Genomic DNA, 27,791 nt, shown 5'->3' on the forward strand with positions numbered 1-27,791 from the left:
AAATTAGGTTCCAAATGTTAATTAAACATATCAGATCTACAATAGTAACAGTCAGTGAAGACGGCCTCAGAGTCTCCAGTCTGCAGTGTGGACTCTCAGAAAATCCACAACAGCTTCACTCCTGAATCCTGCAGCTCGTTTCCCACTCAGCTCAGCTCTCTCAGATGGGAGGGTTGGACTTCAGAGCTGAGGCCAGAGAAGCACAGCTGATCTCTGACAAACTGCAGAACTCAATCTGAATAAAGAATAAATGATGTAACTTTAGAAGACAATGTTCCTGCTTGAAATCATTCAGTGTTTAATAATCTGTAATCTGCTGATCCTGCAGCTTCACTCCTGAATTATGTTTGGCTGCACACCTTAGCACTTTGCTGTGTTGTAAACTAATAACTCTAGAAACTGATTTAGATTCGACTCAAGATCCCAAAGTTTCCAAAGATGCCAAATATGTCAAATGTAGACAAAGACATCTACAATATTTCTTTATAAATCAGTGGAGTCATAAAATCCAAGCTTCTTCAGTTTAAACTCTTCAGTCAGTATAAGCATCATATGGCTTCATAAACATGTTTGGAAAAAGAAATACTGAATATATTTGTTATTGTCTGACAGTTGAAACAGATTATTTATTCTTTGTATTTATGCATGTTTTATTTTATTTTAAAAACCCATAAGGTGACATTTGAGATGAAAATCAAGTGTTTAAGAGGTTCAGAGTGAATTATCCAGTGGAGATTTTTCTTGTTATATTCAGGTTTTAAATGTAGCTCAACATTGCTCTGCCACAGTCAATGGACTAAACCACTGAAGAAGAAAACAGACTTCAGCATTAAGATACTCAGTGTGGATCAGTCTAATATCAGCCTTATGTCTGCAGTTTAGTGTCACCACAACTTTCACATCATATTAATCTCAGCACAGAAGTAAAAACTGGTGTCTGACCTCAGAGTCTCCAGTCTGCAGTGTGGACTCTCAGTCCAGCAGACAGCAGCTTCACTCCTGAATCCTGCAGGTTGTTGTTACTCAGCCCAGCTCTCTCAGATGGGAGGGGTTGGACTTCAGAGCTGAGGCCAGAGAAGCACAGCTGATCTCTGACAAAGTGCAGCGACTCAATCTGAATAAAGAATAAATGATGGAGATAAAAATCCATTAATAATCCGATCAGATGTGTTCAGGTTTGAAATGTGTAGCTCAACATCACTCTGTCTAATCAATGAGCTTCTCCCTAAATGAGTAGAGTGACTTTGTCATTGTGTTATGTGGATCATCATCATGTCAGCACAACATTCATACACTATTCATGTCAACACAGATCAATAACATGCTGCTGATCTCAGTCAGGTCTGGACTTACAGCAGAAAAACTATATTTATGCTTTAAACAGCTGCATTTAGAAATATGCTTTGATCTATACAGATGTGACCTTTATAAAAATTATACACTTTAATTTACTTCAACAGCTAACAGGGGACATTTTCTACAGTTTCTTTAACGAAGTCTTTTGTGACTGCAGACTAAATTTAGTGCAAGAAACATGAAAATATGGACAAAAGGAAATTTACAACTTTATGGATGTAAGTTATGTGAACATAAACTAGGTTCAAATGTTAATTAAACACAAGATCTACAATAGTAACAGAGTCAGTGAACTGACCTCAGAGTCTCAGTCTGCAGTGTGGACTCTCCAGAAAATCACACCCAGCAGCTCCACTCTGAATCCTGCAGGTGAATTTGTAGCTCAGCTCAGCTCTCTCAGATGGGAGGTTGGACTTCAGAGCTGAGGCCAAGAGAAGCTAAACGTCTCTGACAAACTACAGAGACTCAATCTGAATAAAGAATAAATGATGGAGATAAAAATCATTAATAATCCCGATCAGATGTGTTCGAGTTTGAAATGTGTAGCTCAACATCACTGTCTAATCAATGACTTCTCCCTAAAATGAGTAAAGTGACTTTGTCATTGTGTTGTGTGGATCATCATCATGTCAGCCTTCTGCGAGACATCATCCAAATGTCAGCAGTGGTAGTGAGAATAGTCTAAATCTGTGAACTTTAGAAATGAGAAACACTGTGAAGTGCAGGGACAGATGTTAAAGGAGCTCTGTGTGCTTTTGTTTTTACTTATGATATTATTTTATTTATTTGTTTAATATTTCCTACATACAATCTCATTTATTTCACATTTGTTGCTTTTGAACTCCACAGAAAACACATCATTTTTCATTTTGGTAAAATGACACAATTGTTATGGAATTAGAAATAGGAAGAAAATAGAAAGTAGCAAAGCAATAATATCATCTGAAAACCATTCCAGACTTTGGCTGAGATCTTCAGTATGTTATTGATCTGTGTTGGCAATGAAGAAGTTGTATGAATGTTGTGGCATCTCCATCAACACTGGCCCAGCTGACTGACTGTGAGGCTTCATCCCTCAATCATCTTTATAACTGGACCAAAAGGTGCACTGAAGCAAAGAGAGTAGAGGCGTGTCTTCTTTCATACCCAAATGTAACCCTAGTACCTTCCCATGCAGATATCAGGTATTATTTATGTTCCAGTTTACTGGTGGAGTCGGAACACAAGGGAGACATCACTTTCTCTGACAAGAAGCTTATCGTTACATGTTGAAGTATGGATTTGGTGACCGGATCAGACACGACATGCTTCAACCCACCTTTCTCTGTCTCAGTGCTCCTGTATGTGAGTTGTTTCTAGGAGTGTGTTTGTGTCTAAATGTGAGAGAGAGAGAGGCTTTATGTACCAAATGTAGACGTTCCTGTAAAATACTGTGTCCTGAAAGTGTTGTGTATGGAAAAGAACTTCATCTCTGAAAAATGTGTTGATCTTTTATTTTATTTATATAGATGTGTGTCTCACAGGAATGTAAATACAAAATTCCTTGACATTTAATTTTCGTGAGCAATAATTGAAGGGATAAATCCCACAGTTTCGCTTTGTAATAACACCAACCCAGATTGAGTACAGACTAAATTTGGAAGCCAAACTGTTCAGGACTGGACAAACTTTCAGACAAACCCAGAAAAAACGAGGCAAGGAAATTTACAATTTGTCATGGATTCAAATTTGAGGTAGATATATACACTGTTAAAAAGGCTAATAGATTCATCAGGAATAATATGCCTTCTGATATAATTCTCTCTCTGTTGCGAGATTGGATGATTGATTTATTGTTAATCCAGCACAGGCAGCTAATCGAAAGCGGTCGGATCGACGATGCAGGCTATCATCCCGCCTAAGTAGCTACGCTCCAGTGCAAAGATGAAATAGTCCAGCGGAGTGTTGATACAGATGCTGAACTCCTTCAGTTTATATCTTCTATAGTTTATTCATGCACTCGCGTGTTGTGCGTCTATTGAAAGTAAGTGCATTATATGTGATCTCTTGTAGGATCGCTTGTGTGTTATGGTATTCTTTTTTGCTTGTATACAGTCGCGCCACTATGGCTTAATGATAAGAGATTATTGTCTTAGTACGATACTTTCGCTTGTATATTTCAGGTGAAACTAGCTAATCAACAGATACTCAGGTAGACTCCTTCCTGAGGGCGGGGCTTAAGCAACACAGAGTATCTTACATTTCTCAGACCATTTTCACAATTGAGAATGACTTCCGGATGGGAGCCAAACGTCTTGATTCTGAAAACTGTGTCCAGATGACTACGACTGAAACCTTTTCTACGACAGTTATACAGATTAACTTCCAATATAATACATTGCTAATTATACATCAGGTTAACTAAAACTGAATGTTTCTGGCACTCTGGATGAAAAGATAGAGAACAGAGACAGAACGAAAGAGAGAGAGAGAGAGACGAAGGAGCGACTAGAAAAGAGACAGGAGAGAGGAGGCGGTAGGTAAGGTGTGTGTGTGTGTGTGTGAGAGACAGAATGTTTTATTTCCTTTGAAATTGTAATGTTGCTTTAGTTTAAGGTAAAATATATTTGTATCTATGCATGTGGTAAACAGATGAAATGTGCCTTTAAACCTAATTTTGAATTTATTTCTCACAGTGAAATTTTTTTATATGCAATATGCAATTGCAGATGCCTAAAATGACATGACAGCATGAGGAGGAGCAAAGTGTGGCTGACCTGAATCATGTTTGTGGAAACAGCTGGGGCTTAAAACACGAGTTTAGGCTGACGGTAAACACACGTGACAGAGAGCTTTACCTCATGCAGAGGGATGTTGTCCTGTAGCAGAAATACATCGAGGATTTGATGCCTAATGTTTGGAGGTCGGAGGAACAGCAGAACTTGGCCATTTATTGGCAGTGAGATGTTCAGAAACCTTTGAACCAAGTCCCAGACGAGGCCAAAGGCAGAGAGGTGAGGGACCTTCACAACCACATGAGTGTCTGTAATCTCCAGCGGCTCCAAAATGCTCATCCCATCATCAGTGATGTGGACGACAGACAGCAGACCATCAACAAGCAACGCTGTGAAAGCAAAGAGCTAATTAGAGTTCATCTCTACCTAATTCATTTCTGACCCCTTGACTTCAGAGTTCAAATTAATCTATTGTCATTAACTCTGGAGCATCCCAAGGACGTGCCAGTTTGCCTCTGTCCTTTATTTGAATGTATTATTATTTTCCTGCCCCACATGTGATCTGTCTGAAAGTACACATTAATACAAATCTAAAATTTGATTTGATTAATCAGTCCAGAAGACCCAGAGTCGACTCGCATTCTGTCAGTGGAATCAATGCACTTTTGTTTTTTGGCTGCGTCATTGTACACAGAGCAATGCAGGAGCAACAGCATGGCAGGCTGTACATTTACAAACAGAGTCTCAAAATGACCACAAACCACCAAACTGTGTGCGATGGAAGCGGAGAAGGGTGATAGAAACGGAGGGCAGCGTGACTCCGGTCTGACTGCTCCGACGCTCTCTGCTCTGGTGATGACTGTCAGTGAAGTCGGCTAAACCACTTCTGAACCAGACGGTGGTACAACCTCCTCTGCTGCCGTCCACTGTTACTGACTCTGCGGCTGTGAGCAGTGCGGCAGGAGAGACGCGCGTCATGGTGCGCTGGGATTTTATAACTGAACTATGAGCAGGACGCACACTTTTACTTTCTCTGTGTGGAAATCTGATGTCGAAGTAAGGCTTTAAAACATGAGACATGTAGGCTGATAGAGGAGTTCAGCCGTGAATTTATTTAACGGTTTCATTTGTTTATTCATTTACACTTTGTTTTTAATGCTGAAGGTGAAATTGTAAAAAATCAGGCTATAAGAACTTGATTTAAACAGAAATGTTACATGTGTGCTGCCTGTCATTATTCCGACAAATCCGTATGGTAGCTCCACATTATATGTTGGCAGTTCAAATACGCCGCAATTCAAATCTTGCATCATATGCAGCTGTCTTTCACTGATTTTAAAATGCTCAAAAATATTTTCACATGACTCTGTTGCATTTGATTATGTTAATGTGGTCGAAATCATCACTGAAACTCAAGCCAATGGATTTTCTGATTGCAAGATAGTCTACATAGAAAAAAAGGAACGAATAGTCGAATCTTCGCATTGAACAGCCAAATCCGATTCGACTGCCAAAAGTCTGAGTCAGGTACAGCCCTAATTCATTGTTTAACATTGAAGACAGTAATGTCTTTACCATCCTTTGTTTCGCAGTGTGGCAGGTGGAGCTGACAGACAGCATCATCCTCCGAACACTTGATATCGAACAGCATCCCTGCAGCCATCTTGCCAGCTGATTGGAGGAGGCTCTCATCCCATTGGACAGTCCTGTACAGCAGCTCCGCCTCCTGAGCCATAACAAACACCAGTCCAGTCAAAGTACACTGGAACACACCTGGACCAGGACACCTGAACCTGTAGGACACAGAAGGGCCATATTAATATAACAACCATTTATTGGCCTGTGTGTGTGTGCAGCAAGTGGTCATTATTCCGATTCACAGATACTTATGAACTAATCAATACCTAATGATTCATTAATACAGTATCTCCCAGTATCTTAATACTGTTCTCCAGTAACTCATCATTATCTACTATATCATATACCATATCAGAGTTATTCAGGAACTACTCAGTAGTAGTCTGCATCGCATTACATCACTTCAAGATCAGAAAAGGGCCTCAACACGTGAAACGATTTCACTGATTATCATGACAGACGACACTCCACAACCGCTCAGCTTTGTCATCCATGTTTTCTCTTTGTCCATTCTTTAGGACACATTACCGTGACCCTCAGCAGCTCTGGACATAAAGTGTTTTCTACCAACCTTCGTTCATTTAAACAGTACATCAAACTTGTAAGAAGCATCAGCTAAGTGGTCGCCAGTCCACTCCTGTCCTCCCCTCAGTTGACGGGCGAATGCACATTGGCCAGGGACGGTACCGTCCCAGACTCACACAAATATCAAACAGAGATGCTGTAATAAGATTTTGTGTCTTCTCTTAAGATCCCTGGCTAACAGTCTTTAGCTTAGCATCTTACTGTTTTGTTTATTCCCTGAATAGTGTTACCTTCATGGAAAAAGTGCGAGAGCAGGTGGTGGCCTGCACAGAACCGGGCCAAATATACAAGAAAATTAGTCGTGTGGACTCAGTCGAGACCAAAGAACAACTGATTTTCTATGTAAAGGGGCAATATGTAAGAACTGAGACTACTCTCCACCTGTCGAATTCATACTGCAAATATATAAGGGGCAGCATATTACATATCAGGTCATAACTGATGCTTACGTAGTTAGCTCAGTTAGCCGTGCAGCTAACTTAGCGCTTGTATTAGCTGACTGAGCACCAGAACCAGAGTCGGGCAAGCAGGCAACAGAACTGGCATCAGCAGCCTCCGAGACCGACGGAGGCCAGTTTGGACAGTGAATACAGCACCGAGATGATTTACAGCGGCTCCGACCAGGACTCTGACTCGGGTCAGACTAAAACACAGCGGGTTCAGGCGGGGACAGGAGAGGCGTCAGGCAGGAGAGGAGGAGCGAGAGGAAGGTCGGGCATCAGAGAGGCAGTGGCAGCGTGTAGACAGAATATTTTTCACATCTAACGGGAATTAAGGATTTATTTTCGACTTATTTCAGAGTTGGTGATTGTTGGAACAGTTTAAAGACTTAACCAAGACGGTTTTGGTGAGTTTTATTTTGTTTCTGTCGAGTTTGAATGAAGTGTGTTTTACGATGAGTTAACAAGGCAATTAAGCTGGTTTTAGTTCGGTGAAAGAGAGAAACGTGAATTCAGAAGGTTGTATTTTTCTGTTTGATATGTAAAAATATTTCCTTTCTTGATATTTTGTGAGTTTATTTTGTTTATTTCTTAGACTAGTAAAGCTAAGAGAGTTTGTGTGATATAGCAAACTCGCACACATGTCCCAGCTGGAACTACCTGAGCTATTCTATCGGAATATCGCCTCTCGAGGCACAAGTGGTATTACAGCACAGGACAGGCCAGAACGAGCCCGAGGCTAGCAGGTTAGCATTCTAATGTCAGTAGATATCTCTGCAACACAATACAGAGACTTCTTTGACATAACGTCATAACTGTTACTTCTTCATATTCTGTTGATAAGGTTAGCTAATTTTTTGAATGTTTTAAACTAAAATTCTGGCCAAATCTTACATATTGCCCCTTTAAAGAAGTAAATCCGATCGATATCATCTCAAAATTTAAGACCTTTCACTTAAAATTAAGACTTTTAAATCAATCAATCATTTATTAATGATGGTAGGTAGGCTCAATTCAATGGTGTCAGTAACATCAAACAAATATCAACAACAGACAATATTCACAAGCTGGTTGAAACCCAGCTATTGCAACTGAACTTTCCTATTGGCTGATCTGGAGGGAGGTGACGTCTATGGTGGCAGCTTTTGTCACCAACCAGCCCCTCCCCGCCCCCTCCTATAAAAGCAATGTCTCCCTTCTCTGCAGACTGTGGAGAGGAGTATTAGTGAAGAGCAGATTGACTGAATTGCGTGGATTGAATATAGTGATTGGGTAGTTAGATTGTACTGTTAGCATAGATTATTTTAGTGTAAACTTTACAGTTAGTTGTGAGTTTATAGTTTTTAGTAGGTTAGTTAGCAATTTTAGACAGATGTTAGGTTGTTAGATTTTTGCACTTTTAGTAGTTGGAGGTTAGCTTTAGCTCATAGTTCAACTTTGTGTGGTTAGATAGTTGTTTGATTTAGCATTAGTTAGTTAGTTTTAGTATTTGTTAGCTAATGGCCAGAATGGGTCGGCACTGTTGCTTTCCCGGGTGCAAAAACACCTCTGGACTGCACAGCTGGGGGGGGAATGGGCGTGTCTTAGCCCCTCTCGCGTTCTAGAGGGAATTTTTGAATTTCCAAGGTAGAGGCACATCAGCCAAACTCTGGGGTTTAGCTACTCTGTAAAGACATTTTATGATAATTACATTTGCGCTGGTCATCAGGCTTGTGTGACTAAAATAGGGAAACCCTGATCAAGCCACTTATTGTGATGTACGTTATACCATTAATTTATCCCTGAAGGATTCAGGCCTCGTGGCTGTAAACTGACGGAAAGGGCTAAAAATGTGTGTGTTCGTGTTATAACCGTTGCATTCGCACAAAACAGGCTTGAAAAAATGTGAACGCAACTTCCCACGGACAAGTTGAGATAAAAACAATCTTGATGATTGGGAGAATGTGCACATCTGTACAGAAACTCTGACCCATGCGTACAATTTTCGAGACTGGGAGAATGGCGACACATATGGTGAAGTAGTGAATTAAGTCCAGATTTTATAATGATCCTTTTCACACATTTAATTTAACTTCATATCATACAATTAATGATATAGTCAAAACGTCCTAAACATTCAGGCCAGTGGTGTCATATTTTGTTTATGTTTGTAGTAAACCACTAATTATTCCATTAGCAGTTCTCTATTTTAAAAGATCCAGGCCAACCAGAATCTGTCATTTATTATTGAACCATTATTGAACTATTGAGCACCAGGCGCTGGCTCATCACCACATTCCCAAACCCTCAGAGCTTAGAGAAGTCGGTTGTGGAGGATCACAGCGCTGCTGAAGTGCAGAGCATGATGCCAGGACGCGTCAGGTGGAAGCTTCTGGAAAGTCTGGCTCACTTTACCCTGAACATCCTGATGCCTTTTCATCTTAACCGCATTAACTGATTAAATTATCAAATTTTAATGGCCTTGATGGTTTTTAAGTTCAACTGGCACTTTAACTTATAGGCCTGGGTGTTGTTATTATTTCTGTTAGTGCATATAAGAAATATGCCTTTCAAGCTGACAGTCAATGGCCTTGATGGTTTTATTGAAAATCTTTAGTTCGCAGGTGGGAATCTATGTTCAAAGTTAAAAGATGATATTAAACAATAGTATTTGAATTTAAATACACTTCCGTGATGTTGATTCTATTTTATATTAAAAAGCGATCAATCGGAATTAATCACAGCAAATTGTGCGATTAATTAGTACATTTTTTTAATCAATTGACAGCACTACATTTTATATGATTACCTGTATGAAGATCCAGTTGTCTGTTCAGGTGAGAAGGATAATGGAGCCTGGAATTAAGAGAGGCACAGAGTCAGTTATTTTAATGTAAATGCCAACTTGTCTTAATGTTTGATAAAGTGATGAAATATTATACCCACACTGTCAATATTCAACCCAAGCACATTGTGTGGATCAGAGAAAAAATGGCATCAATGTAGTGGAAGTGGAAGGTGTGTTAGAAGAGGCTACACAGAGGTCCAATTTTACTAAGAAAATATAATGTTTTCAGTGGTGAAACCTCTGAATAGTCATTTGTGGTTTATAATGGAGGACTTCACACTGTACAACTGCTCCTTTCTCACCTTTTTGTCACCGGGCAGGGTTTTTTTTACATCCAGTTTGACATCGGAGTCATCTGAAGGAGAGAAGAAGTGAAAGAGAAAGAACAATAATGAAAACTTGAATGGGATGATACAAATTAATAGCCAAAATTCTTTTTATTTTCCCAACAGATGTGACTTGACAGCTCTGACAACAAATTTACCAAAAAATATTTGTTGCACAATGAGCACACGCTCCTCAGATCAGATTTTAATGTACAACAGCTTGATGAATGGGGGTCATTGTTTCAATACTCACATTTTTTGTGTTTGTCAGCTGTGATCAACTTGCTGTTGATCCTGTAGGGATGAAGACAATGCCAAAAGTTATAGATCAAATTTAAAACAATTGTTCGTTCTTTGAGTTAGCCGGCTTCAAAGTCCTGACACAAGCCAATTGATTGAATGCTTTGCATCGCATCATATCTTCACCGCAAAGACTACAACTGACTGCCGACACTCATGTTCTGTGCCTGCATTAGAGGAAATAACTAGGCATTAGTCTTGAACCAAAAACATCACAGGAAAACAAAACAACCTTTTTCACTCTACTGTAAATTTCCATATGTCTGATAAAAAGTTGCAACTGTAAAATATAGCTTTGCATTGACAGCTTGCATTTTATTGTTTGTGGAAGAATGAAAAAATGCAGAGAAGAAAAGAAACAAGATGGAAAAATAGGGGGAAGTTGCACTCAATGGGTAAAATCTCTGGTTTGTTGTGCTAGGCTAGTCAACTCCTGGGCAGTGGTACAGTTCTCGCCCAACACCGCAGAAACTCAAGGCTTGAGTCCCACTAGAGGTACCGCTGTATGTTTGGCTGTGAGGGTTCTCATCATTGTTGCTGCACAAGAAACTACTACTGGTGGGTACACAGTGGAAGATTTACGCATTAACGTCCCTGTGTTTAGCACAATACTGCTGAAAAAGCATGGACCACCTCCAACCGTCTACTGACCTCAGAGTCTCCAGTCTGCAGTGTGGACTCTCCACAAGATCAGACAGCAGCTTCACTCCTGAATCCTGCAGCTTGTTGTCACTCAGGTCCAGCTCTCTCAGATGGGAGGGGTTGGACTTCAGAGCTGAGGCCAGAGAAGCACAGCTGGTCTCTGACAACCTGCAGCAACTCAATCTGAATAAAGAATAAATGATGTAACTTTAGAAGACAACGTTCCTGAAGAAGGTTGAGAAAGTAGAAGTTTAGAAAATGGAAACTCCAAACACCTGAACCCAACAGGCTGCAGGTTCAAAACTGTAAAATACAGAAAGTGAAAAAGAGCTCTCATTAATATTAATGACATTGTGCTGCTGCTTCAATAAAGACGTAGTGACTTCACCTCTTAACCTCTGCTAGCTACACCAGTGGCTCCATCTATACAAACTCATGTTGTGCAGCCAAACACAAATAAAAACCCACAGAAACTGATTTAAGATTCGACTCAAGATCCCAAAGTTTCCAAAGATGCAAATGTGTCAGAAATGTGAACAAAAGACATCTACAACATTTCTTTTAGGAACAGTGGAGTCATAAAATCAAAGCTTCTTCAGTTTAAACTCTTCAGTCAGTATAAGCATCATATAGCTTCATAAACATGTTGGAAAAAGAAATACTGAATATATTTGTTATTGTCTGACAGTTGAAACAGAGATTATTTATTTCATCCATCCATCCATTTTCTACCGCTTGGTCCCCGTTAGGGGGTCGCGGGTGACTGGAGCCTATCCCAGTGACTTCGGGCCTTAGGCAGGGCACACCCTGGACAGTGGCCAACTCGTCGCAGGGCGAACACATACACAGACAAGGACAAACAACCATTCACTCTCACATTCATTCAATACGGGCAATTTAGAGTTATCAATTAACCTACACATGCATGTCTTTGGACGGTGGGAGGAAGCCGGAGAACCCGGAGAGAACCCACGGTAACACGGGGAGGACATGCAGACTCCACCCAGAGAGATTGTGTGATGTTGGTCCGGTCCGGGAATCGAACCCACGAACCCACGAACCCACGATCTCCTTATTGGGAGGCAGGAGCTGTAGCCGCTCTGCCACCGTGCACCCCAGATTATTTATTTATTCTTTGTATTTATAAATGTTTTTATTTTATTTTTATTATCATTTATTTAAAAGAACAAAATAATGGGGACTTAAAGATGAAAATCAAGAGTAGTGTAGTGTTGGGCTAATGAACGATGCCATCGTCCATTGCTAACGGTCATTGACCACTGAGCCCTCTACCATCGCACCAACTTTACTGCTAACCTTTCCCTCTGCTCCGACCGCCAACACCTGTCTGCTCTGAGTGCAGTCACCGTCACTCTCTTTCTCGCTCACCCACACAGAAGTCAAAAATGGTGTCTAACCTCAGAGTCTCCAGTCTGCAGTGTGGACTCTCCAGAAAAACACACAGTAGCTTCACTCCTGAATCCTGCAGCTTGTTGTCACTCAGGTCCAGCTCTCTCAGATGGGAGGGGTTGGACTTCAGAGCTGAGGCCAGAGAAGCACAGCTGATCTCTGACAAGCTGCAGCCACTCAATCTGAATAAAAAATAAAAGATGGAGATAAAAATCCATCATGTCAGCACAACATTCATACACCTATTCATGTCAACACAGATCAATAACATGCTGCTGATCTCAGTCAGGTCTGGAATTACAGCAGAAAAAACTATATTGTAAAAAAAAAGATTTGTTATAAATTAAACTACCCAACTGTTTGTACGATTAGTCGATTAATCAATCAGTCGATTGACAGAAAATTAATCAGCAGCTGTTTTGATGTTTGAAGTCATTTTTCCTGTAAATCACTTCCTGGCTGCAGCTTCTCAGATGTGCAGATCTGCTGCTTTTCCTCTGAATGACTGTAGTAACTGTAATGTTTGTTAATAACGTCGAGCTTTGGACTGTCGGTCGGACACGACGACACGGTGAAGGCGTCGCTTTGGGCTCTGGGTCGTCGTGACGGCGTTTCTCACTGTTTTCACCAGTTTTCCAAACCGATCGATCGATCGATCGATGGAGAAAAGAATCGGCAGATGGATCCAGAATGAAAAGCATCATCAGCTGCAGTCCGATACAAACCGGTTCAACATGAGCTCCAGCTCCACCAGCTGCAGCAGCAACATCCTGCTTTACATTAATGAACTTTGACCTCTTTGAAGCTTGTTCGAACACTTAGCTATTAGCTTAATAAGCGCGCTGTGGTTGTAACAACAACTGTGGACAAAGCGCAGGTGGAAAAATGGCTTTTCTGCTTTTTCCTCGAGTTGTCGCCAACTCCAGTACGTTCCCTTCACTTCACCTGGTTCACTGTCTCCACCGCGCCGCTCTGCTCTGCTGTCCGCTGTGTGTAGGAGCTGAGCCCGCCCTCGCCAAACACGTGGAGGAGAGGACGGAGAAGCTAGCGCGACCATAACATAGTTTTAACGGATCTGCATCTGCATGATTCACGTGGGTCACGTTTTCAGGTCGGAAAATCTGGTATTTTGTATTAATCCGGAAAAATCACATTGACAAAACAAAGTGTTTGAAAATTGTTTTTTAGAATCATAATAATTTCTTCACAAAATCTCGTCGCGCTTGATGTGAATAGTCAAAATTCACATCCAAATTATTCTCAATTTTGTGCTGTTTATTCGTGTTGCTGTTTAAAGGCCTTAACAGGGGACATTTTCTACAGTTTCTTTAAGAAACTGTCTTTTGTGACTAAATTCAGTACAAGAAACATGAAAATATGAACTAAAACAAATTTACAACTTTATGGATGTAACTTACATAAAAAGGTTAAAATGTTAATTAAACACAAGATCTACAATAGTAACAGAGTCAGTGAACTGACCTCAGAGTCTCCAGTCTGCAGTGTGGACTGTCCAGGCCAGCAGACAGCAGCTTCACTCCTGAATCCTGCAGGTAGTTGTAGTTCAGCCGCAGCTCTCTCAGATGGGAGGGGTTGGACTTCAGAGCTGAGGCCAGAGAAGCACAGCTGATCTCTGACAAACTGCAGTAAGTCAATCTGAATAAAGAATAAATGATGTAACTTTAGAAGACAATGTTCCTGCTTGAAAACATTCAGTGTTTAATAATCTGGTCAGAGCTGAAGAAGGTTTAGAAAGTAGAAGTTTAGAAAATAGAAACTCCAAACACCTGAACCCAACAGGCTGCAGGTTCAAAACTGTAAAATACAGAAAGTGAAAAAGAGCTCTCATTAATATTAATGACATTGTGCTGCTGCTTCAATAAAGACGTAGGGACTTCACCTCTTAACCTCTGCCAGCTCCACCAGTGGCTCCATCTATACAAACTCATGTTGTGCAGCCAAACACAAATAAAAACCCACAGAAACTGATTTAAGATTCAACTCAAGATCCCAAATTTTCCAAAGATGCCAAATATGTCAGAAATGTGAACAAAAGACATCTACAATATTTCTTTTAGGAACAGTGGAGTCATAAAATCAAAGCTTCCTCAGTTTAAACTCTTCAGTCAGTATAAGCATCATATAGCTTCATAAATATGTTGGAAAAAGCAAATACTGAATATATTTGTTATTTTCTGAGAGTTGAAATTTTTTTTTTTTTTATTGTATTATGTATTTTTATTATCATTTAAAAAGAAACATGGTGTGATCTAGTGTGGAATAAAAGATGAAACTCAAGAGTTTAAGAGGTTCAGAGTGAATTATCCAGTGGAGATTTTTCTTGTTATATTCAGGTTTTAAATGTGTAGCTCAACATTGCTCTGCCACAGTCAACGGACTAAACCACTGAAGAAGAAAACAGACTTCAGCATTAAGATACTCAGTGTGGATCAGTCTAATATCAGCCTTATGTCTGCAGTTTAGTGTCACCACAACTTTCACATCATATTAATCTCAGCACAGAAGTAAAAACTGGTGTCTGACCTCAGAGTCTCCAGTCTGCAGTGTGGACTCTCCAGTCCAGCAGACAGCAGCTTCACTCCTGAATCCTGCAGCTTGTTGTCACTCAGCTCCAGCTCTCTCAGATGGGAGGGGTTGGACTTCAGAGCTGAGGCCAGAGAAGCACAGCTGATCTCTGACAACCTGCAGCGACTCAATCTGGATAAAGAATAAATGATGGAGATAAAAATCCATTAATAATCCGATCAGATGTGTTCAGGTTTGAAATGTGTAGCTCAACATCACTGTCCTAATCAATGAGCTTCTCCCTAAAATGAGTAGAGTGACTTTGTCATTGTGTTATTGTGGATCATCATCATGTCAGCACAACATTCATACACCTATTCATGTCAACACAGATCACTAACATGCTGCTGATCTCAGTCAGGTCTGGAATTACAGCAGAAAAACTATATTGGGAACAAAAAAGATTTGTTATAAATTAAACTACCCAACTGTTTGTACGATTAGTCGATTAATCAATCAGTCGATTGACAGAAAATTAATCAGCAGCTGTTTTGATGTTTGAAGTCATTTTTCCTGTAAATCACTTCCTGGCTGCAGCTTCTCAGATGTGCAGATCTGCTGCTTTTCCTCTGAATGACTGTAATAACTGTAACGTTTGTTAATAACGTCGAGCTTTGGACTGTCGGTCGGACACGACGACACGGTGAAGGCGTCACGTGGGTTACGTTTTCAGGTCGGAAAATCTGGTATTCTGTATTAATCCGGAAAAATCACATTGACAAAACAAAGTGTTTGAAAATTGTTTTTTAGAATCATAATAATTTCTTCGCAAAATCTCGTCGCGCTTGATGTGAATAGTCAAAATTCACATCCAAATTATTCTCAGTTTTGTGCCGTTTATTCGTGTTGCTGTTTAAAGGCCTTAACAGTGGACATTTTCTACAGTTTCTTTAAGAAACTGTCTTTTGTGACTAAATTCAGTACAAGAAACATGAAAATATGAACTAAAACAAATTTACAACTTTATGGATGTAACTGACATAAATTAGGTTCAAATGTTAATTAAACATATCAGATCTACAATAGTAACAGTCAGTGAACTGACCTCAGAGTCTCCAGTCTGCAGTGTGGACTCTCCAGAAAATCCCACAGCAGCTTCACTCCTGAATCCTGCAGCTCGTTTCCACTCAGCTCCAGCTCTCTCAGATGGGAGGGGTTGGACTTCAGAGCTGAGGCCAGAGAAGCACAGCTGATCTCTGACAAACTGCAGAGACTCAATCTGAATAAAGAATAAATGATGTAACTTTAGAAGACAATGTTCCTGCTTGAAATCATTCAGTGTTTAATAATCTGCTCAATCTGCTGATCCCACAGCAGCTTCACTCCTGAATTGTGTTTGGCTGCACAACTCATGTTGTGCAGCCAAACACAAATAAAACCCACAGAAACTGATTTAAGATTCGACTCAAGATCCCAAAGTTTCCAAAGATGCCAAATATGTCAGAAATGTGAACAAAAGACATCTACAATATTTCTTTTATAAATAGTGGAGTCATAAAATCAAAGCTTCTTCAGTTTAAACTCTTCAGTCAGTATAAGCATCATATAGCTTCATAAACATGTTGGAAAAAGAAATACTGAATATATTTGTTATTGTCTGACAGTTGAAACAGATTATTTATTCTTTGTATTTATGCATGTTTTTATTTTATTTAAAAAACCCATAAGGTGACATTTGAGATGAAAATCAAGTGTTTAAGAGGTTCAGAGTGAATTATCCAGTGGAGATTTTTCTTGTTATATTCAGGTTTTAAATGTGTAGCTCAACATTGCTCTGCCACAGTCAATGGACTAAACCACTGAAGAAGAAAACAGACTTCAGCATTAAGATACTCAGTGTGGATCAGTCTAATATCAGCCTTATGTCTGCAGTTTAGTGTCACCACAACTTTCACATCATATTAATCTCAGCACAGAAGTAAAAACTGGTGTCTGACCTCAGAGTCTCCAGTCTGCAGTGTGGACTCTCCAGTCCATCAGACAGCAGCTTCACTCCTGAATCCTGCAGGTTGTTGTTACTCAGCCACAGCTCTCTCAGATGGGAGGGGTTGGACTTCAGAGCTGAGGCCAGAGAAGCACAGCTGATCTCTGACAAAGTGCAGCGACTCAATCTGAATAAAGAATAAATGATGGAGATAAAAATCCATTAATAATCCGATCAGATGTGTTCAGGTTTGAAATGTGTAGCTCAACATCACTCTGTCCTAATCAATGAGCTTCTCCCTAAAATGAGTAGAGTGACTTTGTCATTGTGTTATTGTGGATCATCATCATGTCAGCACAACATTCATACACCTATTCATGTCAACACAGATCAATAACATGCTGCTGATCTCAGTCAGGTCTGGACTTACAGCAGAAAAACTATATTTATGCTTTAAACAGCTGCATTTAGAAATATGCTTTGATCTATACAGATGTGACCTTTAACTAAAAATTATACACTTTAATTTACTTCAACAGCTAACAGGGGACATTTTCTACAGTTTCTTTAACAGAAGTCTTTTGTGACTGCAGACTAAATTTAGTGCAAGAAACATGAAAATATGGACAAAAGGAAATTTACAACTTTATGGATGTAAGTTATGTATGAACATAAACTAGGTTCAAATGTTAATTAAACACAAGATCTACAATAGTAACAGAGTCAGTGAACTGACCTCAGAGTCTCCAGTCTGCAGTGTGGACTCTCCAGAAAATCACACAGCAGCTCCACTCCTGAATCCTGCAGGTAGTTGTAGCTCAGCTCCAGCTCTCTCAGATGGGAGGGGTTGGACTTCAGAGCTGAGGCCAGAGAAGCACAGCTGATCTCTGACAAACTGCAGAGACTCAATCTGAATAAAGAATAAATGATGGAGATAAAAATCCATTAATAATCCGATCAGATGTGTTCAGGTTTGAAATGTGTAGCTCAACATCACTGTCCTAATCAATGAGCTTCTCCCTAAAATGAGTAGAGTGACTTTGTCATTGTGTTATTGTGGATCATCATCATGTCAGCCTTCTGCAGACATCATCCAAATGTCAGCAGTGGTGATGAGAATAGTCTAAATCTGTGGTTTGAAATGAGAACATCAGAAGTGCAGGGACAGATGTTAAAGAGGTTTGTAAAGTTTTGTTTTTACTTATAGTATTATTTATTTATTTGTTTATTATTTCATACAATCTTATTTATTTCACATTTGCTGTTTTGGAACTCCACAGAAAACATCTGTTTGTATTTTTCATAAAATGACACAATTGTTATGAATTAGAAATAGGAAGAAAATGAAAGTAGCAAAAGTAACAACATGTCTGAAAACCATTCCAGACTTGACTGAGATCAGCAGCATGTTATTGATCTGTGTTGGCATGAATAGTTGTATGAATGTTGTGGCATCTCCATCAACACACAGCTGACTGACTGTGAGCTTCATCCTCAATCATCTTTATAACTGGATCAAAGGTGCACTGAGCAAAGTGAGAGGCGTGTTCTCTTCATCTTAAATGTAACCTAGTACCTTCCCGTACAGATATCGTGTATTATTTATGTTCCAGTTTACTGGTGGAGTCGGAACACAAGGTGACATCACTTTCTGACAGGAAGCATCGTTACATGTTGAAGTGTCGTTGGTGACGGATCAGACACGATGCTTCAAACACCTTTCTCTGTCTCTGTGCTCCTGTATGTGAGTTTTAGAGTGTGTTTGTGTCTGTATGTGAGAGAGAGGGGCTTTATGTATAAATGTAGACGTTCCTGTAAAATACTGTGTCCTGAAGGTTATGTATAAAAAGACTTCATTCCTGAAAATGTGTTGATCTTTTATTTTATTTATATATAGATGTGTCTCACATGTAACAAAATACAAATCTTGATTTAATTTCGCAGCACACTGAAGGATAAATCCCACAGTTTCCTTAATAACACCAACCCAGATTGAGTACAGACTAAATTTGGAGCCAAACTGTTCAGACTGACAAACTTTCAGACAAACCCAGAAAACGAGAACTGAAGGAAATTTACAACTTGTCATGGATTCAAATTTGGTAGATATACACTGTTAAAAAGGCCATTATATTCATCAGAATAATATGCCTTCTGATATACTTCTCTCTCTCTGTTGCCGAGATTGAATGATTGACGCACAGCATCCAGCACAGCAGCCAATCAGCGGTCACGGATCGACGTGCAGGCTATCATCCCGCCCATAGCGCTCAGTGCAAAGATGAAAGCGAGTCCAGCGGAGTGTTGACACAGATGCTGAACTCTTCAGTTTATATCTTCTATAGTTTATTCATCGTTCGGGTGTTGTGCGTCTATTGAAAGTAAGTGCATTATATGTGATCTTTGTAGGATCGCTTGTGTGTTATGGTATTCTTTTTGCTTGTATACAGTGCGTCACTATGGCTAATGATAAGAGATTATTGTCTTTAGCACGATGCTACGCTGTATATATGTTACTTTTATTCATACTCGCTTACACTGATGTCGTGTTTGTATATTTAGTTTGTATTGCGCGTGCAGTTTACTAGTCTAAGTGCTCGCTTTGAGGGATTCTAAGTAGTAAACAACTTGATGCGCACGTCATGCAGAACATGTCCAGACCAAGCACCGCTATATAGAACAGATTAAGCTGTTTTATTGCTTAACTTAACGTGCATGACATACCTAATTTGTTTTCTTACAACTATTAATCCCTTTAAATTTGTATTTTGCTAAATATACATTGTGTATCTTTGTTTAACAGTCAATGTTAATATTATGTATATTTATTTTTACTCTGTATTTTTGTTTTATAGAAAGACCACACACACACACATACTGAAAACACCCAACTAAGTAAACTTTTCAACTTTCTACTCATAACTGAGTTGTTGTGGTGACAAATAAACGGGTTACTCCCATATTTCAACCATCTTTGCCTGTCTCTTACCGGACACCCTGTGGCGGGTTTCAAACCTAACCAGCAATATAATTAATGGGAGTGTGCTACCAACAGCTAACTCATCTTTTCATACACTGAACAAGGGCAAAATACATGAACTGACCTCAGAGTCTCCAGTCTAGAGTGTGGGCTCTCCAGTCCAGCAGACAGCAGCCTCACTCCTGAATCCTGCAGGTTGTTGTAACTCAGGTCCAGCTCTCTCAGATGGGAGGGGTTGGACTTCAGAGCTGAGGCCACGACTTCACAGTGAGTCTCTGAGAGTCGACAGCCAGAAAGTCTGTGATGATGGAGAATATAAAACTTAAGTATAATAAAATCTGACACCTTTATTGATCACAAGGTTTGTGGTTTGAAACTTGAGCTCCTCCTGTCCACATGTCAAAGTGTCCTTGAGTAACATCAGAAAGCCCAAATTGCAGCTTTAGACAAAAGTGCCAAATGACTGCAATGTAAACGTCATATTTTGATGAACAGTGTTTGTGTTTGTTAAACTTTATTTTAATGCGATGTTCAATGAGCTGTAAAGTCACTGTAGGTTTTAAAGCCGTCCCCCTTGTTAAACTGCTCAGAAGCTGCTCTGTGCTTTGTATTTGTGCCACAAATTGAGTGTTTATTTGACAATATAATGTAATAATTATTTCAGTGTTTAGTAAATGCCCCTAAAAATCAGTTCAAGGGGCCAAACAGAACTGCCTACCTAAACAAGGAAGCCCTCCTCTTCATCTTTAATGAATCTTATTAGGTCACCCCATCTGCTTTTCATCATCACATTAAATTCATTTAATAATAACAACTTTATTTATTTAGCACTTACAAAGTCCAAAACAAGAGCAAGCCAAAGTTAAAGTAACATTAAAAGACACAAAAACATAGTCGACAAATGAACATAGACAGAATCAATAAAAACATGTCAAAAGAATAAAGCAACAGAAAGACGACATCACATTTTCTTTAAGAGTAACTAAACCCCCAAACCTCATTTTAATGCAAAGGATTTGAATTATTTATATTGTGTTATAAATATGCATAGGTGACGTATATGGTGGCAGCTTTTGTTTTTAGGGGTAACAGTTTCTTCTCAAGTGGAGTTCACCTGGCTGAAGTAAATGTTTTGGAAACAAGACTACAACAATATAATTTCTCCTCTGAGCTTGGTGATGGTAAAAATCCCTCCACTGAACTGAACCTGCTGAGCTCTCCTTCACTGGCAGAATGAACCTGGAGGCCGTCCCAGCAGCTGAATGTGTAATGAGCTGCTGTCTGAGGAAATCAGCTGCTAAATACACAAAGACTGGCTGCTAACTCAATGAAAACCACAGTGGAAATGTGTGCTGCTATTTTCTCTGCATATCTTGCCTTTAGAGTCACTGATGTGAAATGGTGCAGAAAGGAAACACGTTGCAAACTGATATCATTTCTCACATTAAGGTGACCAGATGGAAAAGGTGAGAAAATGGGACAAGCTTTAAAAAACGCTCTCTATCAGTGAACATTACTAAAGCAGCTTTGGAATAAACCAGTTTACAGACCAGTCCATTCAAATCCTACCAGAGAGAGGTAGACAGAGAGAGAGCTTCCTCACTTTTTGTAAATCTAACTCATTTCTAATGTAGCAAAACACATGAAAAGACATTCATCGTTGGAACTGAACAATGTAAAGTTGCAGCTTTTATTTAATGAGGATGGAGAGGGGGATGCTCTGTTTGTTCTTCAACAGGGAGGATGGCCTCCCCTCACATCCTCTCAAATCAAACTATAGTTATAGATACTGTCTCAACTGTGAAAATAGACAGAACAGTCCTTCATATGAAATAGCTCAGAAACTGCAGAGAAGAATTATAATAGCAATAACTGCACGAACGCTTTCATGAAAAAAACTTGAACTTCAAGTGATGTTAGTTTCAGCTGATCAGATATCACATGTCTGTGTGTCTGTGTATGAAAAGAATAATAATCAGACATGTTATAGAAACATCGTGCAGACACTGTATCACTGTGGAAATAAAAAGGCTGATGTGATTAAATGATGACTGTCAAAACATTTTCTGCACAAACTCTGAAGTCCTCGAGTTTTCCTGCTGGATTTGTATCAAACCTCCATCACCCAAAGAAAGAAAGTTAGAAGATGAACTTGACATTTGACATTTGTAGTTTAACACATGTAGAATTATTTATCAGCAGGTTTATTACTAGTTTAGGAAACTTATAGTGTGGAAGTTTTATATTGTGCATGTGTGTAAAGTGTGTATCTTTACTCTAATACTGATGGCTTCAGCTTTACTTTACAGTGTTGATAATCACATCTGGACTTACACAGCCTTTCTGCAGTTCCTCACAGCTGGAATCAGTCTCCATCGTCCCTCCTCTGATGTGTTGTACTTCTTCAGGTCCAACTCATCCAGAAGCTCCTCTGACATCTGCAGCATGTAGGCCAGAGCTGAGCAGTGGATCTCAGAGAGTTTCTTCTCTGATCTGTTCTCTGACTTCAGGAACTCTTGGATCTCCTGATGGACTGAGTGGTCGTTCATCTCCGTCAGACAGTGGAAGATGTTGATGCTTCTGTCAGGAGCGATCTCATCACTGTTCATCTTCTTCAGTTTGTTGATGGCTCTCTGGATGATTTCTGGACTGTTCTTTGTCCGACCCAGCAGGCCTCCTAAGAGTCTCTGGTTGGACTCCAGAGAGAGGCCATGAAGGAAGCGGACAAACAGGTCCAGGTGGCCATTTTTACTCTGCAGAGATTTCTCCATGGCTCTCATCAGGAAGACATCCAGGGTTGAGCCCCTGCGTTTCCAGTCTTTCCCCAGGAAGTCCTCCAGTACCTTTGTCTTCCTTTTGGTGTAACAGTGGAACATGTAGACGGCAGCCAGAAACTCCTGAACGCTCAGATGAACAAAGCAGTAGACTGTTTTCTGGAAGATCACACTCTCTCTTCTGAAGATCTCTGTACAAACTCCTGCGTACACCGAGGCCTCTGAGACATCCAGACCACACTGCTCCAGGTCTTCTTGGTAGAACATGATGTTTCCTTTCTCCAGATGTTCAAACGCCAGCCTCCCCAGCTTCAGAAGAACCTTCCTGTCAGCCTCCGTCAGCTCCTGTGGACTCGTCTCATGTCCCTCATCATACTTCTGCTTCTTCCTCTTTGTCTGAACCAGCAGGAAGTGTGAGTACAGGTCAGTCAGGGTCTTGGGCAGCTCTCCTCTCTGGTCTGTAGTCAACATGTGCTCCAGAACTGTAGCAGTGATCCAGCAGAAGACTGGGATCAGACACATGATGTGGAGGCTCCTGGATGTCTTGATGTGGGAGATGATTCTGCTGGACAGCTCTTCATCACGGACTCTCCTCCTGAAGTACTCCTCCTTCTGGGCGTCAGTGAAGCCTCGTACTTCTGTTACCCTGCCAACACATGAAGGAGGGATCTGATTGGCTGCTGCAGGTCGGGAAGTGATCCAGACGAGAGCCGAGGGAAGCAGATTCCCCTCGATGAGGTTTGTCAGCAGCACGTTGACTGATGACTTCTGTGTGACATCAGACACGACCTCATTGTTGTGGAAATCCAGTGAAAGTCTGCTTTCATCCAGGCCGTCAAAGATGAACAGAAGTTTCCAGACAGCGAGCTTCTCTGCTGTGACCTTCTGTAATGTTGGATGGAAAACATGGAGCAGCTCGAGAAGACTGTACCGCTCATCTCTGATCAAGTTCAGCTCCTGAACGAAAGCAGAATCAGCAGACTGACGCCTTGGTTTTCCAAGCCCTCTGCCCAGTCCAGAGTGAACTTCTGCACCGAGAAGGTTTTTCCAACGCCAGCGACGCCGTTCGTCAGAACGACTCTGATGTGTCCCTGTTGGCCGGGTAAGGCTTTAAAGATGTCGTGGCACTTGATTGGAGTGTCATGGAGGGTCTCCATCTTGGAAGCTGTCTCAAGCTGCCTCACCTCATGTTGGGTATTAACCTCTTCACTCTGTCCCTCCGTGATGTAGAGCTCAGTGTAGATCCTGTTGAGGAGGGTTCCACTTCCTGTTTCATCACTTCCTTCAGTCACACGTTCACATCTCCTCCTCAGACTGATCTTATGTTCATCTAAAACCTCCTGCAGACCACTATCTGCTGAAAGAGAAGAAAAAACATGCTGAGACTGAACAGAGAGCGAGAATACAGAGAAATAAAAGTGTTTTTGAATCTATGATATTCATAACAATATTATGAAAATAAATGTCCCTGTAGTTAAACTGAAAGTCCTGTTTTCAGACATGACGACATCAGCAGACAGGTGTACAGTCTTACTTTGTACAGTGCTGGTCTGACTGGCTGTTCGCAGTCCAGGTCTTGTTCTGGATCTGTCTCCACACTGGGGACAGGAGGAGTCTCCTGATGAAGCAGACTGGTCCCAGTATGAGGTGATGCACCGTCTGCAGAACCAGTGTCCACAGCTGGTAGAGACCGGATCCTTCAGGATGTCCTGACACAAAGCACAGCAGGACGGCTGCTCCTCCACAGAAACAGGACTCCTCTTCCTCTCTCTGTGAAGACATTTCTTTAGAACTAAAATGATTTGGACGACACTGTGTCGAAGCTCAGACGCTCACAGAGAACAGTAAAAGTGTCGTTACTTTTCTGTTTGCATTCAGCTTTCAGTCTGTAATGACAACGATTGTTCCTTTTATCTCAACTCTCCTGCTTTCAGAAACACTAATTAACTGCTTTTCCTATCTGACTGTCTTATTAAACATTTTGTGATCTGCCGGTAGTTTGTTATTAATACAAACTCAACACTTCCTGCAGCTACTTCACAGTAAAAGCCTTCCATTAAAGACAGCTGATTATGTCCTTCACTGTTTTACAGTCACTCTGGGCAGCTTAGCTTGAGTTAGTTAGGTTTAAACTGAGGTTAGAAGTGGTCTGAATAACTGTGGAAGACCAGCAGTGTAAGACACGTAGCATGTAACAGTGGTGTCGCAGGTCCACACAGTTTCCTTTCTTGTATATCCTTCCCTTTGTTTCCCTTCACTCTACTGTCAACTATTGAATGAAGGTATAAATGCAATTCAAATATTCTAAAAAACAGAAGTGGTCCAATTCTGCATTTGATCATTTTCTGCCCCTTTTTTCATCCGCAGATCACTTTTAGATATGTGCTGCCCATGGATGTTTGTTCTTCACCTTCAGGAACAATATATGGCTGAGAGAATCTGAGCTCAAAGGTCCACTTACTAATGTTTCAAAGCAAAGTGTTAATCAAGCTGAGCAAAGCTTTTCTACAAATGCTTTTTCACCACATGTTGCACAATTATAATGAACTGATTCAAGAAGCATCTGGTGGATCATAACAGCTGATCTGAGGAAGAGCCAACAACTAAATATTCTGAGGACAAATATGAGAAAATGAATGACATGTTTGAAGCAGATTCTTTCAGATTGTGAATGGTTCTAAATCTTTACAGTGACTTCAACATGACGGCAAAAATATATGAATGTTTTCTTGAAAAGTAAATTCTGAAATGGAGGTTCTCAGGTGTTTTGCTAAAGAAATAAAATTAGATCCATCTTAGTTTGAAACAGTATCTGCACTAATAGTTCTGCATCATGAATATAAATCTTTTAGCATTCTGTCTTCATCCTCAATGCTTCATCTTCCATCAGCTCAGTTTACAGTAAAAACAGTCTCTTACTTTGTGTCTGAGGGTCCAGGTTCATTACTGAAGTCTGGAGGTTTTCCTTTGAACCAGTCACTCTTCAGAGACAGACAGATGGATCCTGGAGACTCTGCTCTGTCCTCCTCTTCCTCCACACAAACACTCATCTTCTGGCCTTCAGTCAGTCTGAGAGGTGAAACAGAAACACTGACTGTGAGCTCAGAACACGAGAATCAGGAGGAACAAGTTTATTCAAGAGTCACAAACAAGAAGAAACACACACAGTATAATAAAACCAGCCAGAACTCCACCTGGTCACTTTTCTTTAAATCTGCACTGTTTTCTTGGGTAACTGCAGCTTTAATGTGTATTAAACCTGTGTATACATGTGACATTGGTAAGCATCTGAAGTTCCCACTTGTCCTGAACGCAGCACGGTTGACGTGCTGGATGTGGGCGGGGCAGTACGAGTTTTATTAAGTTTGTCATTCAGTGTATGATTGATCCCCGGCCTTAAAGACGCGAGGAAGAGACCGCAGATGTATTATTCTGCATTCTTCTTCTTCTTCTTCACGTCAGCATAATGAAAAGCAGCCACTGACTGTGAGCGCAGAACACAAGAGTTTAGGAAACAAGTCTGTTCAAGAGTCTCAAACAAGACTGACAACAGGAAGCAGCGCGCGCAGTATACATCACGACTTTGTGTCCACAGATGAGTCAAACTGGTCATTCTCACATTTCTTTCCTCTACAGTCCACAGGGAGGAAACCGACTCACAGACTTTGACGGTAAAATAATAAAAATGTTGGATTAACACTCACCCTGCCTCAGCCTTCAGTTTCCTCCTCCTGCTCTGTCGACTCAAAATGGAGTCTGAACTAACTGAACACTTTCACTTTCAGGTTCCTCCCTGTTCTTACGTACCTGGTCAGTGTTGCTCCGCCCCTCTCCTTTTAGAGGAAATCAGGTGAGTTTATCTGTGTGTGTGTGTGTGTGTGTGTGTGTGTGTGTGTGTGTGTGTGTGTGTGTGTTCGGGCGGGTATTACTAATGTTGTGGGGACAGAAATTTGTTTACACAGTCACATTGTGGCGACAAAATGTATGTCCCTATAATGAAATCATCAAACGTTAGGGTGAAGACTTGGTGTAAGGTTAGGGTAAGTCTCCAGGTAATGAATGTAAGTGAATGTAATGTCCTCGAAAGTGACGGAAACACAACTGTGTGTGTGTGTGTGTGTGTGTGTGTGTGTGTGGTGCTCACACAGATCAGCTGTTTAACATGATGTGTCTCTCTTGGCTTCAACAGGTTGAATTAAAATGAGTTTTGGTCAAAATGTTGGAACTTAAATGATGTTTAAATGATGTAAAGAATCTGTTTTGTTTAAGTTCCAACTAAAGTGCTTTAAACTGAATGAAACCGAACTAAATGTGTTCTTTTACAGACTTATAGGGAACACAAACACAGCTGAGCACCAGCTCCTTCATGCTCCACTGGATCTGGAGACAGTGCGTTAAGGTGAACGACCTTTCATCTCAGCACAGGAGCCCCCCAGGGCTGTGTCCTGCCCCCCAGGGCTGTGTCCTGCCCCCCGACTCTGCTCCCTTTACACAAACAGTCTCACGTCCCATCACAGTTCAGTTACCATCCATATTAGGTCTCATATCCAACAACAACGAGCACAGTTAGTGGGAGCAGGTGCCACAACCTCAGGTCAGGTGGGCACCCAGGAGGCAGGGCTGAAGGGCTGAGCAGGTCCGGGTGATGACCAGACGTACGGAGCAACTCAGGAGGTCGGGGACGAAGGTGGGGACCCTCCGGGGGTCGAACAGGATGCCGAAGTGAAGAAAGAAGCTCTTTGGAGACCGGCGCCAAAGGCGGAAGCCCTCTGGAGGCTGGCTACGAAGGAAGGGACCCTCCGGGGGTCGAACAGGATACCGGAGGTGAAGACAGAAGGCCACTGGAGGTCTGACTGGAGGCCAGCGGCGAAGGCGGAAGCCCTCTGGAGGCCAGCGGCTTGGCTGGAGATGAAGACCAGGGTCTGGCGACAGGGCAGCAGGACAGGAAGCCGGCGACGGAGAGACTGGCAGAGGAGCCGGTGGAACCAGTGCTGCCAGGGAACCAGGAGGCTGCCGCACAGGTGGATCAGGAGGTTGCTGCAGCTCAGAGAGTTCAGGAGGTTGCTGCAGCTCAGAGAGTTCAGGAGGTTGCTGCAGCTCAGAGAGTTCAGGAGGTTGTGGCCCAACCGGAGCCATAAGTAGCAGCAGCCATCCCCTGCTCCGGTAGTAGGTTTTATAAACTGGGTTTTAAAGTGTTTGCAGCCTGCTGGAAATGTAGAGGAGATAAAGGTCCGTTTGTGTGTTTGAGTCTCTGCTGATTGTTGATGCAGCAGCGCCACCTGCTGTTCA

General features: G+C 41.1%; 1 protein-coding gene and 1 long non-coding RNA gene across 2 annotated transcripts; one reads left to right on the plus strand and one right to left on the minus strand.

Annotated features, from left to right (window-relative positions):
- Positions 1–4,050: 4,050 nt before the first annotated feature.
- Positions 4,051–26,179, minus strand: LOC122866455 (NACHT, LRR and PYD domains-containing protein 12-like). The gene is given in 15 exon segments (XM_044176142.1): positions 4,051–4,459; positions 5,646–5,863; positions 9,522–9,568; positions 9,863–9,915; positions 10,140–10,180; positions 10,838–11,011; positions 12,247–12,420; positions 13,721–13,894; positions 14,783–14,956; positions 19,853–20,026; positions 22,063–23,461; positions 23,464–23,859; positions 24,037–24,272; positions 25,422–25,571; positions 26,051–26,179. Coding segments are annotated over 15 exon segments (3,792 nt in total). The 5' UTR covers positions 26,116–26,179; the 3' UTR covers positions 4,051–4,142.
- On the plus strand, positions 26,039–26,950 carry LOC122866526. Its single transcript, XR_006375732.1, has 3 exons — positions 26,039–26,173; positions 26,288–26,352; positions 26,828–26,950. It is a non-coding gene; the product is annotated as an uncharacterized LOC122866526 (long non-coding RNA).
- The last annotated feature ends 841 nt before the right edge of the window (positions 26,951–27,791 follow it).

Source organism: Siniperca chuatsi, linkage group LG19 (assembly GCF_020085105.1).
Source record: "Siniperca chuatsi isolate FFG_IHB_CAS linkage group LG19, ASM2008510v1, whole genome shotgun sequence".
Classification (NCBI taxonomy): Eukaryota; Metazoa; Chordata; class Actinopteri; order Centrarchiformes; family Sinipercidae; genus Siniperca; species Siniperca chuatsi.